General features: G+C 46.2%; 4 protein-coding genes and 1 non-coding gene across 9 annotated transcripts in view; 2 read left to right on the forward strand and 3 right to left on the reverse strand.

Moving 5' to 3' along the window:
* The window catches only part of LOC126000517 (28S ribosomal protein S21, mitochondrial-like), a 390,936-nt gene that overhangs the window by 210,393 nt on the left and 163,936 nt on the right, over nucleotides 1–16,607 (reverse strand). The gene's annotated exons all lie outside the window — the stretch shown is intronic.
* LOC126000509 (histone-lysine N-methyltransferase PRDM9-like) overlaps nucleotides 1–16,607 on the reverse strand; it is a 770,602-nt gene that overhangs the window by 95,743 nt on the left and 658,252 nt on the right. The gene's annotated exons all lie outside the window — the stretch shown is intronic.
* LOC126000518 (histone-lysine N-methyltransferase PRDM9-like) overlaps nucleotides 1–16,607 on the reverse strand; it is a 322,719-nt gene that overhangs the window by 35,167 nt on the left and 270,945 nt on the right. The gene's annotated exons all lie outside the window — the stretch shown is intronic.
* Nucleotides 1,689–7,884, forward strand: LOC126000511 (histone-lysine N-methyltransferase PRDM9-like). Of its 4 annotated transcripts, XM_049767766.1 has the most exons (5): nucleotides 1,696–1,800; nucleotides 3,579–3,702; nucleotides 6,202–6,284; nucleotides 6,541–7,300; nucleotides 7,553–7,884. In XM_049767766.1, the coding sequence occupies exons 1-5, from the start codon at nucleotides 1,750–1,752 to the stop codon at nucleotides 7,648–7,650; spliced, it is 1,116 nt and encodes a 371-aa protein (XP_049623723.1). In that variant the 5' UTR covers nucleotides 1,696–1,749; the 3' UTR covers nucleotides 7,651–7,884. The 4 variants fall into 4 exon arrangements, with proteins under 4 accessions (XP_049623722.1, XP_049623723.1, XP_049623720.1 ...); XM_049767765.1 differs by having other exon boundaries at nucleotides 1,689–1,782; nucleotides 3,576–3,702; nucleotides 6,541–7,884; XM_049767763.1 differs by having other exon boundaries at nucleotides 6,541–7,884.
* On the forward strand, nucleotides 9,333–9,492 carry LOC126000526 (U1 spliceosomal RNA). Its single transcript, XR_007492779.1, has one exon. It is a non-coding gene; the product is annotated as a U1 spliceosomal RNA (small nuclear RNA).

A 16,607-nucleotide genomic window follows, 5' to 3' on the forward strand; every position in this document is an offset into this window, starting at 1 on the left:
GGCCCATCATCTATGGGTTTTAAGAAAAAACAAAAGACAATTTTTGCAGTAATTCTCAGAGACAAAAGAGAGGAGGGCTAGAAGGTCCAGCTCACTACATGAAGCTCACCACAAAGGGTGATGTGTGTTGTTAGAGAAATAACTACATTGAGGACTATCATAACAATGTGAATGAATGAAGGAAGTAGAAAGAAAAATTAAAGACATTACTGTTAAAAAAGAAAAGACATTATTGTTATAAGGCCCAGAGACAATAGAGTTAAGGACCAGAAGGGCTGGAAGGACCACCTGTGTAAAGTACAGGTGAGGGTGGGATGGGGAGGAGGGAGATCTGGGACTTTGGTGATGGGAATGTTGCACTGGTGAAGGGGGCTGTTCCTTGCAGGACTGAAACCCAATTACAATCATATTTGTAATCAAGCTGTTTAAATAAAGATATACCAAAAAAAAAAAAGGAACCTTCAGTTTCTCTATAGGAATCGATTCCATCAACCTGATTCAAGTCCAGAAGGAAAAAAAAATTCAACTTGGCAACCAAGCATGGGACTGGTAAATAGGCGGAGCCTGGCCCTTTAAGACTCCGACCGGAAGTAGCTCGACGTCACGCAACCCGCCATCATCTTTGTTGCCGAAACGGGAGGAGGCAGAGCCCATCCGCCGCCATCGCTGTCCGGACCGAAAAATTTCGGGGTTTCTTGCGGGCGCTGGGAGCTCTGGAGGGACAATGTTCTCTCCGCCATCCATCTTGACGCCGCTCTGAGCAACCCACCCGGAGCTGCGGGCCTCGGCGAGGTGAGCGGCGGGGGCGCCCCGGGATCCTGCGGGCTGGAGCTTCCCCTCCCCCCCCCCCCGGTTAGATCCGGGAATCTTGGAGTTTTCTTGCAATTAAGGTCCGTCACTTTGGGGTCAGGGGACCCCAGACTTTTGGGGTCAGTACTTTGCAAGAAAATGTTTTGCTTTGTTGAGGGAGTATTTTATGTCAAATAGTTATTTTGCAATAACTACAAAAATAACTCCGAAAGCTACAGCCAGCAAGGTCAGAGCACATCCTTTCATCTTCCAAGGATGCAACTGGGAACGCACTCCCCTCTGTACTGCTGTTCCTCCCCAAATAGCATCCTCCCAAGGATGCAACTGGGATCAGCTGCCTGCAGGGCAAATGCCCTGTTTCCTCCCCAAATACCATCCCCCAAAGATGCAACTGGGATCAGCTGCCTGCAGGGCAAATGCCCTCCCCTCTGTACAGCTGCTCCCTCCTCAAGTAGCATCCCCCCAAAGGATGAAACTGGGATCAGCTGCCTGCAGGGCAAATGCACTCCCCTCAGTACTGCTGTTCCCTCCCCAAATAGCATCCCCCCCAAGGATGCAACTGGGATCAGCTGCATGCAGGGCAAATGCCCTCCCCTCTTGTACTACCTTATTGATCATCAAATATAGATTTTATTCTAGAAACTTCAAGTGCAGACACAGTTCAAATCATGGTCCTTAGTAAGCACTGTGGATATTTGGATAATTTGGTGGACAACAGGCTGTTTGGGGGCGCTTGCCACATGTTCCCTCACAAAGGAGCAGGTGCTGGATGCCTGATTCAGATGTGCAGATCTGGTTAGGATCAAGCAAGACCCAGCAGGAAGCAGCTGGGCAGGGGTTGTGCTCATCCTTGTTGCTCAAGGCTCTGATTTTTTTTCTCCAGGACTTTGTGCAATGGGCCTTGTTGCTGCTCCGTGGGCATAATTCAGGCTGGAGTAGATGTGGCCTCACCGCGTGACATCCTATCTTCAGGTAAGGGGGCAGTATGGACTCGTGAGAAGGACAGGAAAGGGGGAGGGTGACCAGAGTCAAGGACTGCAGTCCCTGTGGCCCAGAGATATTTTTGGAAGGAATCCTGGATGAACTGTGGCTTTTGGCACTTTCTGAAGGGTTGCTAGCCTCTGCAGTTTGAGGCTGCTTTTGTCCTTGTTTGTTTATTGTCTTTTGTTTGGTGTGGGACCTCCAAAGGCAGTTCTCAGGCCTTCCTCCAGACTCAGTGTTCTGAGTCACCACTGGCGGGTCTAAGAACCATTTCGATGTCAGATTCCAGGTTTGAGCTACTGGTAATATGGATCCAGATATTGGTGAGGAAGGAGACCTTGATCCCAAGATTTCTGCCATGAAGCATCATTTCTGTCTCACCTGCACAAAAGCTCTTTGATTTATTTTCCCATAGCTGAAGGGGAATTCTTCTGGCTCTGCACTCTATAATGGATACCTTCTAGGCTGGGGGACAATACGGGGTGTTGGGGAGTCTGTCATCTCTGTCCTAGGCAACTGCCCACTAAATTGTCTAAATGATACAGCACAAAGCTCTTTGTGTTTTGCTGCTGCTTCCAGGTACCAGTCTGTTGCCCATATTCAACCTCCTCCTTGTATTCACTCAGCCCTAATTCTGGGCTCCTGGTGAAAATTTTTCTGTCTTACCTGAAAGAAGATGCTTTGCTATACCTGCATTTCCCTGTGGATTTTGTTTTTAGTTTTGAGAGCTTTGTGCTGTCCTCTGTCTATTTTGTATTGAATTTTGTGTCACATTGCCAGTGCTCAGGCCTTTTTCTTGTCTTTAAACAGATGGTACCTCCAGGAAACATCAGGGGATGTTATGCTTATACCTGGGATTGACCCCCGGTTGGCCCTTTGCACCCTCCCTGGAACTGTTGCTCAGGTTCCAGGACACACAGCTCAGCTCTTTTGTCCTTCACTCTGCAGAGCCAGGCTTCTCTCTGTAGCCATATTTCTTCTCAGTTGCACTTTCCAATCCTGGTCTGCATTCTCCTGACTTGTGGTTTTAATTGGGAAACAGGGGGGCTAGGAAGGTGGCGCTAGAGGTAAGGTGTCTGCCTTGCAAGCGCTACCGACGGCGGTTCGATCCCCCGGCGTCCCATATGGTCCCCCCAAGCCAGGAGCGATTTCTGAGTGCATGGCCAGGAGTTACCCCTGAGCGTCAAATGGGTGTGGCCCAAAACCAAAAACCAAAAAACAAAAATTGGGAAACAGGAGTAAATGATTTCTGGAAGCCATAGATGCTGAGTTTCATATGATTTTGACCTGCACCAGAAGGGATTTGTTTGGAGTGAGCCATGAGTGTTGATAACCCCAAACACAGGTTTGATTCACTGGACCTGAATTTACTTTCCTGACGCTTGTATCCCAGGCAGAGATGAGCTCTGGGGCAGGAGGGCTAGTGTGTTAATTGGCATTTTGGGCAACAATCAGAGTTGCTGTTTCACTTCCTGGCTCTGTAGTCAGGCATTTCAGCCACAAGTGCTCAGTCAGTCTATTTCGTGATGGACCCTGACTGGTCTGTGTGCAAAGCAGCACCTCCAAGAACCTTCTAGAGTAGTGACCTATCTCATGTTGGCTGATCTGGCTTACTCGCGTTACGACTTTCCTCTCTGAGTGCCCGTGGAGAGAGGAAGATGGAGGTTTGGTATTTGTGAGGGCAGATGGAAGAGTCCCTGAGTCCTTCTAGGATCCTAGGGAACCCTGTCCTCTTCCCATGGTCCTGGGTGAGCATTGCCTGACCCCCTCCTTTGTGTACTTAGGACATGGTGACTTTCCCCGATGTGACTGTGAGCTTCTCCATAGAGGAGTGGTCATGCTTGGACGCCTCTCAGAGGAAGCTCTATAGTGATGTGATGCTGGAGACGTATGGACACCTGTGGGCAGTAGGTGAGAGCTGTCTGTGGTTGCTGCTACGTGCAGGGCTGTGTAAGTAAGAGGATCAGGCCGGGATCTGGGTTCAACAAGGGATGTGATTCTGCTGAGCCAAGTTCAAGCGCCTCCCTATTGTTCTCAACCCCAGGCCCTGACTATTTGTTAGAGGAGCCCAACTTTATGTTTGTAAATGTCATGTCAGTGACCAGAGAGATGGTACATTGAGCCAGGTGTTTGCTATATCTGGGGCTAAAATGGTTTTGATCTGCCTATATTCCCCATGTGTGTCAGGTGTTTTCCCTGAGCACAGAGCCAAGAGTCAGGCCTGATTACTATGGGTTGTGGCCGAAAATTATGCTATTTTTTAAGTTGGGGTTTCTTAGCCACACCTGTGCGTGCTTAGAACTTTCGGACTCTATTTCTTTTTGTTTGTTTGTTTGGTTTTGGTTTGTGGGTCACACCTGGCAGCGCTCAGGGGTTACTCCTGGCTCTCTGCTTAGAAATTGCTCCTGGCAGGCACAAGAGACCATATGGAATACTGGGTTTCGAACCACCGTCCTTCTGCATACAAGGCAAACGCCTTAACTCCATGCTATCTCTCTGGCCCCCAACTTTCGGACTCTGAATTTAGGGGTCAATCCTGACAAGTTAGAGGATCTTTTGGGGTGCTAGTGATCATTCTTGGGTTGTCCTTGTTTATGGACTTTATGGTCAAATGCTTCCCTCTACTATTGTTTCAATCTTTTTTTTTTTTTTTTTGTGGTTTTTGGGTCACACCCGGCAGTGCTCAGGGGTTACTCCTGGCTCCATGCTCAGAAATTGCTCCTGGCAGGCACGGGGGACCATATGGGACTCCGGGATTCGAACCGATGACCTTCTGCATGAAAGGCAAACGCCTTACCTCCATGCTATCTCTCCGGCCCCTATTGTTTCAATCTTAATGAGATTGACTGAAATTTGTAAGTGACTTAAATTCTTTTTATCATTTCAAAAGGACAATACAATACTGACCCTAAGATCTCCCCCAATGCTTTCTGCGTTATTATTTGGGCAGGTATGAATTCTGATCTTCTGCATGCAAAGCATATTCTCCAATCCGTTGCATCCTGTCCCTTGCTTGGGACAGTTTGACTTTTTGTTGTTTATTTTTGTATTTGGACTATATAGGCAGATCAAGGGCTTATGCCCAGGTCTGCACCCAGGAATTTCTTTCTGGTGGGACTTGATGGAAGCTATTGTTCTTGGGATCAAATCCTTGCATATGTCCTGACTTCCTTAATATCACTCTAGATTCCACTTTATTCGTGTTTTTTTTTTTTGAGGGGGGGGGGTCACACCTGGTGGTCCTCAGGGTTTACTCTTTTTTTTTTTTTTTTTTGGTTTTTGGGCCACACCCTGTGACGCTCAGGGGTTTCTCCTGGCTATGCGCTCAGAAGTTGCTCCTGGCTTCTTGGGGGACCATATGGGACACCGGGGGATCGAACCGCAGTCCGTCCTAGGCTAGCGCAGGCAAGGCAGGCACCTTACCTCCAGCGCCACCGCCCGGCCCCAGGGTTTACTCTTGACTATACTCAGAAATTGCTCCTTGCAGGCTTGGGGAGGGGCATATGGGATGCTGGGATTCAAACCACTCTCCTGAATTGGCAGCATGCAAGGCAAACACGCCTTACCCCTGTTATCTCTCCAGCTCCTCCAGCCTCTACTTTCTTTCTTTCTTTTTTTTTTTTTTTTTTTTTTGGTTTTGGTTTTGGTTTTGGTTTTTGGGCCACACCCAGCAGTGCTCTGGGGTTACTCCTGGCTGTCTGCTCAGAAATAGCTCCTGGCTGACTCAGGGGACCATATGGGACACCGGGATTCAACCAACCACCTTAGGTCCTGGATCGGCTGCTTGCAAGGCAAGCACCTCTGTGCTATCTCGCCGGCCCCATGCAGCCTCCAGTCTCTTTTTTGGTTTTTGGTTTTGGTTTTTGGGCCACAACCAGCGGTGCTCAGGGTTTACTCCTGGCTGTCTGCTCAGAAATAGCTCCTGGCAGGCACGGGGGACCATATGGGACACCGGGATTCGAACCAACCACCTTTGGTTCTGGATCAGATGCTTGCAAGGCAAATACCGCTGTGCTATCTCTCCGGGCCCTCAGCAGCCTCTACTTTCTAAGACAACTAACTCTAGGCCTGCGTCTTTCTTGGGTTTACTCGTGGTAATTCACCCAGTGCTTATGCCTCAAGGGACTCAGGTAACTGAGTCAATTAGAGGGTGACAGTGTGAAATGTAGTTCAGCCAGGTGCAAGGCCAGTGCTGTTGTGTTCTCCCTCTTCCCACTTCTGTATGATCCTACCCCTCATTTAGACTCTTTCATTTGAACTTGGCCCTCAGTGTGATAATCAACATGCGTATGGAGAACAGAATTTCTGTTCATCTTTTCTGTGATTTGACTGCTTTCATTAGGGACCCAGACTCATGCCTGGGCTGCTGTCCCCTTCCCTTTCTCTAACTCAGGATACTTGTTTCTGCAGCAGGGTATTACGGAGTGAAGCCAGCGCTGATCTTCTGGTTAGAAACAGGAATGCTGGGGAGGCTTCAGAGAGGCATATTTGAGGTGAGTGTGGGAAGATCCCCCTGGGCATGAATTGGATATGGAGCTTCATGGTCCTACGTGAGTTGGGGGCCTTGGCTTGAAGTGTCAGGCTTTATGTCATAGGTGCAGGACCACTCCTGATCCTGTTCAATGCCTGTTATGCTGAGTTGCAGACTGATCTGATGCTTTGCTGTCTTGCCTTGTTTCTGGTTCCCTGTTTGGGTGTTAAGAACAATTTCTGAGATTCTGATCCTTCAGGCCCTGTCTTTGCTCTCAGCATGACATCAAAAGAAGTTATCCCTCCCGGATCCTGCCAGCAACATCTCGAAAGCACCCTCAATCAGAGAATTCTGATCCACATGAACAGAACCAATGGCAGCAACTTTCTGATCCATGTAATGACAACCCAAGGAATGACATATTTGAAAGTCAAAAGCACAAAGAAAACTCTCCAGATTCTCCTAAGAAGATGAGGCATAAAAGAATTTCAGTCGCCTTTTCTAGACTATTTCCCAGTCAAATGGGAAGCTCTAATAAGCATGAGATGGCAGTGGAGGAAGAAACTAACACAGGCCAGAAGGAAAATCCAAGGAACCCAGGTAGAGTACTTCCAGTCATAGAAATGCCAAAAATTGAAATAGATGACTATGAAAGGCCTAGGCAAGACTTGATTAATGAATCAAATCTCGTGTCACCCCAGAGGGAGAAGCCCCATATTTGCAGGGAGTGTGGGCGAGGCTTTGGTCATAGGTCAAATCTTGTTACACACCGAAGGACACACACAGGGGAGAAGCCCTATTCTTGCAGAGAGTGTGGGCGAGAATTCAGTGTGAGGTCAAATCTCATTGTACACTGGAGGACTCACACAGGGGAGAAGCCCCATGTTTGCGGGGAGTGTGGACGAGGGTTCAGTCAGATGTCACATCTCATCACACACCAGAGGACACACACAGGGGAAAAGCCCCATGTTTGCAGGGAGTGTGGGCAAAGCTTCAGTAGTAAAGCAGTTCTCATCAGACACCAGAGGACGCACACAGGTGAGAAGCCTTACATTTGCAGGGACTGTGGGCGATGCTTTAGTGACAGGTCAACTATTGTAAGACACCAGAGGACGCACACAGGGGAGAAGCCCTATATTTGCGGGGAGTGTGGACGAGGATTCAGTATGAGGTCCAATTTGATCTTACACCAGAGGACACACACAGGGGAGAAGCCCTATGTTTGCATTGAGTGTGGGCGAGGTTTCAGTCAGAAGTCCCGTCTTGTCACACACCAAAGGACACACATAGTGGGAGAAGCCCCTAGTTTGCAGGGAAAATGGGTGAGGAATCCATATGAGTTCAAATTTCATACACCAGAGGACACAGATAGGGGTGATGCCCCATGATTTCAGGAATTGTGGGCTAGGGTTCAGCTTGAGGTCACATCTCATCACACACTGAGGAAACACAAGTTAGAAGACCTACATTTGAAGCAAAGATGCCTAATAACAGCAAGTAATATCTTAGGAACCATAAAAAACAAATGCATCTACATCATAATGCAAAACATGCCTGACACGATGGCTAAAGAAGGTACTGACCTCTAACTCCTTGCATATTTTGCCATGTGTACTAAAATACTTAGTCTTTATATAGATTTGATTTTTAATATTTCATTCTACCTTATTTTCTTCACTTTGTAGCTTCTAGGCTGAGTAGGTTTGTCTTTTGATTTGAGAAGAGAACAGGCAATGACCTGGGCAGTCCTATTCTAGGGAACAGCACAGACTTTCCGAATTCTGTGGCTTCGGCTGGGCTATTTTTGGCTGGAGGAGCAATAGGGCATTGTTCAAAGAAAAAAAAAAAAAAAGGAGTGGGAACAGAATTACAAACTTCCAGATGAGTGTCAGATACTTTTTCCACAAAAAGTGACCAGCAGGGTTGAACAGTTGCTCAAAGTAGGAGCAAGGGCTCTCTCTCTCCTTCTAGTCATCATGACCCACACGCTTGTGTCACCACAGTGTGCACGATGTCCCCAAATTCACACCCGGTGGTGCTCAGGAGTTACTTGTGGTTCTGAGCTGAATTCTGGCTTGTGGCGGTGCTGAGGGAACCATATGTAGTGTTCAAGATTCACATTGGATTCAGCACCTTCTGTATTTCTCTGATCCTTGATCTCTCTTGAGTTGTTTTAGAGGTGGTTAATTCCATTAACCTGTGAAAACTATGTAGTGCTCTGAAGGATATGCCTTAAGATTAATCTTATTTAATATCACTTTTTAAAAATTTTAATCAGATTAAATATCATTTGTGCTAGAGCTCTAGCACGGCAGGTACAGCACTTGTCTTGTACGTGGCTGTCTGGAGTTTGATCCCCAGCATCCCTATTGCTTCCCTAGGCCACCAGGAATAATTTCTGCATGAAGACCCCATATACACCACATGTATTCATATGTAGGGTCATTTCCCAAATGTCACTTTTTGTTTAATAATATGCAATTAATTTTTTTTTAAATGTTTAGGTTGGGGCCAGAGAGATACTTGCCTTGTACATGGCCTACCTGGATTCAATCCCCAACATTATATATGCCCCCCTCAACCCAGATAGGAGTGATCCTTGAGTGCAAAGGTTGAAGCTCAGGTCTGAGCACAGCAGATGCGGCTCAGAAACACAAAAGAAAATCAAAGGGGGAGAGAAAGCACATGCTTTGGAGAGGAGTACTCAGAGAAATCTAACTTTATTAGAAAAAGGGGATGGAGGAAGTTTTGTTATAATGTTCCTTTTGTTTGGATTTTGGGCCACACATCTTGCTCAGGATACTCTTGTCTCTGTGCTCAGAAATTACTCCTGGCAGACTGGGTAGACCCTAGGGGATGCGGGGATCAAACCTAGGTCAGCTGCATGCCAGACAAATGCCCTTTCCTGTTTACTTTAAAATCATAACATGTATATATCTCTCTATACTTTAGTGCTTCCTCTAGCAGTTCATGTAAAATTGGCAAAATTATTATAATTAGAATGGTCCCTGCACAGAATGCCAGGTAAATGTGTGAAGCAATACAAAAAAGACCTTTAAGACTAATTTACATACTTACCTGGCAGTGGAGATACCATGATCACGAAGGTGGTTTTCCCATGGCGAGGCTTATCCATTGCACGCCGATGTGCTGACCCCTGCGATTTCCCAAATGTGGGAGACTCGACTGCATCATTTGTGGTTGTGGGGGACTGCGTTCGTGCTCTCTAAAAAAGAAAGACTAATTTACAGGTGGATCTTATGCACATTCATCATGCACAGCTGCTTCACACACCCTCACACAACCCCTTACAGCCCTCAGACACGACTCTGTGCCCACACTTCACACATACTCCTTACACACACACCCCTCACAAATACCATTCGCGTCATGCACGCTCCTTATATGCATTGTTGTATTTTGGAATAATAGCATAAAATAGTAGAATGATTGGATGTAGGTAGAGTGGAATACTGAGATATTGGAATAATAGAATTCTGAAATATTGTAATTCTGAGGTTTTTCGATTTTGGGAAATTAAGTTGTTAGAATATTATGTTAGAATAATGGTTTATATGTATGATTTCATATCAAAATATTATTTTTGGGCCAGAATGATAACACAAGCAGCAAGGCATTTGCCTTGCACATGGCCAACACAGCACGGACCCCAGATTGATTCTTGGTATCCCATATGGTTCCCTGAGCCTACCAAGAGCGATTTCTGAGTGCAGAGCCAGGAGTAACCCCTGAATGCCACCATGTATGAATTCAAAAAATACTATTTTTGGATAATGATCTATTAGTATGTTTCATTAATGGAATATATGATGTTGGAATAGAGGAATATTGGGATGTTAAAATATTGGAATTTTAGAATATCAGAGAATTGGAATGTTAGAATAGTACTATGTTGGAATCTTGAAATACTAAGATGATGGAATATTGGAATCTTAGAATATTGGAATTTTGCATTTTAATATTGGATTATGAGTGTGGTGAAATGATGGTAGTGGTAAATGCATTGGAAAGGATAAGTTTGGGACCTTGAGTAATTGGATTTCAATCATAAAAAGTTTGTATCTACTTCATGGTGATTGAATTAAAAATGGTTAAGGAGCTGGAGCTTTGGTGCAGCAGTAGGGTGTTTGCCTTGCAAGCAGCTAACCTACGACAGACCATGGCTCAATCCCCCGGCGTCCCATATGGTCCCCCAAGCCAGGAGCAATTTCTGAGTGCATAGCCAGGTGTAACCCCTGAGTGTCACAGGGTGTAGCTCAAAAAGCAAAAATAAATAAATAAATAAAAAAGTTAAAATGATTGATTTTAGGGCCGGAGTGATAGCACAGCCGTAGGGCTTTTGCCTTGTACTTGGTTGACCCAAAATGGACCTGGATTTGATCCCTTGCCTTCTATATGGTTCCCCAAGCCAGGAGTGATTTCTGAGCACATAGCCAGGAATACCCCTGAGCATCACTAGGTGTGACCAGAATAAAACAAAACAAAGCAAAATAAATAAAAATGTTGATTTTATTTTTTGTTTTGTTTTTGTTTTGGGGTCACACCCGATGACACTCAGGGGTTACTCCTGGCTGTGTGCTCAGAAATTGCTCCTGGCACAGGGGACCATTGGGATGCAGGGGGATTGAACCGCAGTACGTCCTATGCTAGTGCTTGCAAGGCAGATGCCTTACCATTAGAGCCACCGCTCCGGCCCCAAAATGGTTGATTTTAAAATATATACCCATAAGCATAGTTCCTTGATGGATGGAAACAGACACTTGAAATGGGTGATGGTGATAGAATATTGTGTAATGAACTTATGTTGTTAATAAGTAGAAAACAATTGTATCTAAATAAAAATTGAAAAATTAAATACATCTATGTCATTGTTTTGTACAATATCCAGAATACAAAGCAACCAAGAGTTTAGCAACAGATGCATGGATAAAAGTTTAATAAGTATTAGCATATATACATCTGATCCATAAGAAAATTAAAAAATCCAAGTTTAAGTTTACTACAGTTTAGATGGAATTGAAAGTATCATGTTAGGCAAAGAATCAGAAGGGCAGGTATGAATCATTTCACAAGGGGGTACCTAGAATAAGGAAACAAGGGACATCCATTAAACACGTTGTCCTTGGAGAACAAAATTTGTACTATCAAGTAGTAGGTTGGTAAGGAAATAAAGAGGTAGACTACGGATGGCACAGGAAACAGTGGAAGAATGTTTATTACACGCTGGAGGGGCATGGGTATGTGTAAATTAACTACCTGGAACATACCCATGTTAGATATATAAAATAAAATAAATGTGGTGGACAAAATCAGGTCACTATGCTCATAGCCCTCTAAGACTGACTGAATTTCTTAGCTGCAGTTGTGAGGTGACAGTGCTGGGAACCCATGTGGGCAGGTCCAGGCAGCAGGGGCCGCTTAGGTCCTGCTAGTCTAGGCTCTAGCCCAGGAGCAGGTGCAAAGGTCTAGGAGATTTTTTTTCTCAAATCCTGGGATCCTGTTATTGAAGAAAATACTCTGAATTAGGCACACGTGAGGAACATGAGTGGCCTACTGAGTTGTTTCGCAATAATTTAATCTATTGGAGAATTTAATATAAGATAATATATAAGATAAAATAAATGTAGTGAGTGAGGTCAGGTCCCAAAGCTCACAGCTCTCATAGACTACCAACAGTGCTTAGGTAACATTTGTTTTTTTTGTTTTTTAATTTATTTAGGGGTTTGTTTTGGGGGCAAACCCAGCAGCCCTCAGAGGATACTCCTGGCTCTGCACTCAGAAGTCGCACCTGGGGGTGCCTGAAGAGATAACATGGAGGTAGGGCATTTGCCTTGCATGCAGAAGGATGGTGGTTCGAATCCCATCCCATATGGTCCCCGAGCCTGCCAGGAGCGATTTCTGAGCGTGGAGCTGGAACCCCTGAAAAAAAGAAATCACACCTGGCAGACTTGGGGGACCATTTGGGATGCCAGGGAATTGAACCCATGTTCGTATTGGGTTGGCTGCATGCAAGGCAAATGCCCTACCTCTGTGATACTGCTCCGGCCCTGCTTAGGTAAAATTTGTAAGGATGACAGAGCTGGGAATTCAGACGGGATCCTGCCTGCAGGGTAGACTTGGGCAGCAAGGGATGCTCAGGCGAGGAGAAGTAGGTTCAGTGGCCCGGAGGACTGTTTTTTTAAATCAGGGGTTTCCTATTTACAAAAATAAACATCTGAATAAAGCATCTATGAGAGGAATTAATTCATGGTTTTTGGAGTTGTTTCTCAATATTTTGCTCTATTGCAAAATTTAAACAATAAAATAAGTTGAAGAAAATATTAAAAGGGGGCCAGAGAGAGCACAGCAGTAGGGCATTTGCCTTATCCAGGACAGACAATGGTTTGAATTTAGGCATCCCATATGGTCCCCCGAGCCTGCCAGGGATGATTTCTGAGCGCAGAGCCAAAGCCACACCACCGGGTGTGACCCTAAAACAAAAAAAAAAGAAAATATTAGAAATAGTTTTGAGGAGGCCAGAGCGATAGCACAGTGGTAGAGCACATTTGCCTTGTATGCAGCTGACCCAGGATGGACCTGGGTTCTATCCCCAGCTTCCTGTATGGCTCACCAAGGCAGGAGCCATTTCTGAGCCCATAGCCAGAAGTAACACCTGAGTGTTGCTGTGTGTGGCCAAAAATCAAAACAAAAAAATAGTTTGAGGTCCGGAGAGCTCTTGGAGATCAGGTGTTTGCCTTGAGTGCAGGAGGACAATGGTTCCAATCCCTGCATCCCATATAGTCCCCCGAGCCTGCCAGGAGAGATTTCTGAGCATAGAACCAGGAGTAACCCCTGAGTGCTGCCGGTGTGACACCCCCCCCCCCCAAATATTTTGAGGATTTCTCTATATTTAAAGGGATAGATTCAAGTTTCACTTATTTTTTGGTTTTTGGGTCACATCCTGCAGCGCTCAGAGGTTCCTCCTGGCTCTGCGCTCAGAAATCACTCCTGGCAGGCTCAGAGGATCATGGGATGCTGGGATTCAAACCACCGTCCTTCTGCATGCAAGGCAAACGTCCTACTCCATACTCTCTCTCTGATCCTCAAGTTTCACCTATTAAAAGAAATATAAGATATTTAGCAGGGATCTGGAACTGCACAGGATTCTTTGAGAGTAGCAAGTCTTGTTTCCTCTCTTTGTACAGAGACCATGGTAAGCTTTGGGCTCAGGGTTTTTTTTGGGGGGGTCACACCCGGCAGTGCTCAGGGGTTACTCCTGGCTCCATGCTCAGAAATCGCTCCTGCCAGGCACGGGAGACCATATGGGATGCCGGGTTTTGAACCAGTGACTTCCGCATGAAAAGCAAACGCCCTACCTCCATGCTATCTCTCCTGCCCCTTGGGCTCAGATTCTTAAGCTTTTAGTTCTCTCCTGAGCATGAATCCAGATTAGTCAGATCAGTTGCTTCTACTGTTATTGGGCCAGGCTTTCAATGATGAATATTTCTGTCTGATGAATATGCAAATAAATTGTCTACTGAGTTAAAAACTAGTATTCATATCCAACAACATCAACTCTTCACTAAAGTGACTGTGAGAGCTCCACCCACAGCATGGACTGGAGATGGAGGATCTTGATCCTGCTCACAATGGCCACGGGTAAGTATCCCAGTCCCTGGACTACAAAGGGACCTAGATTGATTCAGGGTGTCCTTCTAGTCTTGTCTCTGCCCAGAGTGCACTTTAAAGTACAGCTGGTGAAGTCGGGGATTAAGGTGTGGAAACCTGGGATATCAATGAGGATCCCCTGTAAGGCATCCAGATACACCTTCACCAGCTCCCAAAGCACTGGCTGAGGCAGATTCATGGACAAGGGCTTGAGTGGATGGGAAGGATAGACCCTGAGGGTGGTGCTGCAGGATCACACATAAGTTGCAGAGCAGAGTCCCCCTCACTGCAGACAGTTTTACCAGCACCGCCCACCTGGAACTGAGCTGAGAACTGAGGACACCGTGCTGTATTACTGTGTGAGAGACAGTGTGACACCCACATCCTGAGTGTGTCAGAGATCTGAAGGAGATGCAGCTGTACTGCATGATGCCTCTGGACTTCCTCCTGTAGAGTGATGGGCTTAGACACAAATCTGCTCACAGATTCATGATTTATTTGAGAGGAAATACATATCTATCTCATTTTTTTATGGTTTTTGGTTTTTGGACTACATCCGGCAGCTCTCAGGGATTACTCCTTGTTGTACTCAGAAATCATCCCTGGCAGGCTCAGGGACCATATGGGATGCCAGGAATCAAACTCAGGTTGGCTTTGTCCATGGCAAATGATCTACCATGTATCTCTCCAGCCCTCTATCATTTTCTTTTTTTTTTTTTCTTTTTTGGTTTTTGGGGCATAACCCGGCGATGCTCAGGGGTTACTCCTGGCTGTCTGCTCAGAAATAGCTCCTGGCAGGCACGGGGGACCATATGGGACGTCGGGATTTGAACCAACCACCTTTGGTCCTGGATCGCTGCTTGCAAGGCAAACGCCGCTGTGCTATCTCTCCGGGCCCCCTCTATCACTTTTTTTTTTTTTTGGTTTTTGGGTCACACCCTGTGACGCTCAGGGGTTACTCCTGGCTATGCGCTCAGAAGTTGCTCCTGGCTTCTTGGGGGACCATATGGGACGCCGGGGGATCGAACCGCGGTCCGTCCTAGGCTAGCGCAGGCAAGGCAGGCACCTTACCTCCAGCGCCACCGCCCGGCCCCCCTCTATCACTTTCTAATTGCCAAGTATTTGATGATGTAATGGCAAATTACTGCATTTTAGATCTATCCTTACTTAACTGCAACTCTTTTTTTTCTTTACTTTTTTGGTTTTTGGCCACACCCTGCTGCGCTCAAAAAATCTCATATACCAGGCTCTGGGGCCAAATGGAATGTCAGGGTCTGCGCATTGCAATGCAAATCCCCTGCTGCGGTGTTATCTCTATGGCCCCTTCTTTTTTTTTTTTTTTTTGAGAGGGCGGAATCACACTCTTTTGAGCTTAGGGGTTACTTCTGCCTCTGCTCAGAAATTTCTCCTGGCTGCATGCAAGGCACCTTAACACTGTGCTATCACTTTGGCCCCTAACTGTATCTTTTTTTTTTTTTTGGTTTTGGGCCACACCCGGCTTTTGCTCAGGGGATACTCCTGGCTGTCTGCTCAGAAATAGCTCCTGGCAGGCATGGGGGGCGGGGGACCCTATGGGACACCGGGATTCGAACCAACCACCTTTGGTCCTGGATCGGCTGCTTGCAAGGCAAACGCCGCTGTGCTATCTCTCCGGGCCCCCCTAACTGTATCTTTTTCACATCTCCCCCTGACCTTGTCCTTGAAGGAAAGTAATGAACAAAAAAACTGTTGAATTTTGTTTCCTCTAGTGGTCAGAAAACAGGACACAAGTTATCAGTTACATTGTGAAGGCTAAAATTGTCCGTATCAGAACCTCCTTCTTCTTTCCTCATCCTTGTGTTGACAGCAAGAAGGGTCCAGTCCCCCACTACAGAATAGTCTCCTGTGACCATCAGCATCATGGGACAAATAGAAGGAATCGGCCTTGTTTGAGTCTGTATTATTGGTGGTAAATCTACACACATTTTTTGTTTTGTTTTATTTTGGGGTCACACCCGGCAGCTCTATTCTCAGAAATCGCTCCTGCCGGATTTGAACCAATGACCTTCTGCGTGCAAGGCAAACTCCTTACCTCCATGCTATCTCTCTGGCTCCATAAATTTACACACATCTCTAATAAATGTTGTGCATTATCAAATCATTCTCTTTGTGTTAACTGTAAACGAGGCTGGTAAGGTCAGATGTCAAGAAGTAAGTCACAATGAGGTGAGAGTCGCTGCTGAGGGCAGAGCCATTGGATGTAAAAATCACTGGTGAGGACCCGGAGAGAGAGCACAGCGGTGTTTGCCTTGCAAGCAGCCGATCCAGGACCAAAGGTGGTTGGTTTGAATCCTGGTATCCCATATGGTCCCCCAAGCCAGGAGCGATTTCTGAGCACATAGCTAGAAGTAACCCTTGAGTGTCAACGGGTCCCTATTACATTCTATTCCTCTAAAACATGAGTTGTTGAATGGTGGGTTGTGAGTTCCGCAATCCCCAGAGAGGGAAAGGGATTTCCATGCCCCCACTCTCCACCCCACCCCACCCAACGCTCACCTTGGTCTGGGTAGAACAGAAGACACAGGTTCGGCAGCAACTCCGATGGAAGAAATAATCTACACATGGTGGAAAGGTATAGCAGGCCATAAACTAACCTCAAGCAGTTCACCCTCAGGTCAGTCCCCACCACGTGGAACCA

This window comes from Suncus etruscus (assembly GCF_024139225.1).
Source record: "Suncus etruscus isolate mSunEtr1 chromosome X unlocalized genomic scaffold, mSunEtr1.pri.cur SUPER_X_unloc_1, whole genome shotgun sequence".
Classification (NCBI taxonomy): Eukaryota; Metazoa; Chordata; class Mammalia; order Eulipotyphla; family Soricidae; genus Suncus; species Suncus etruscus.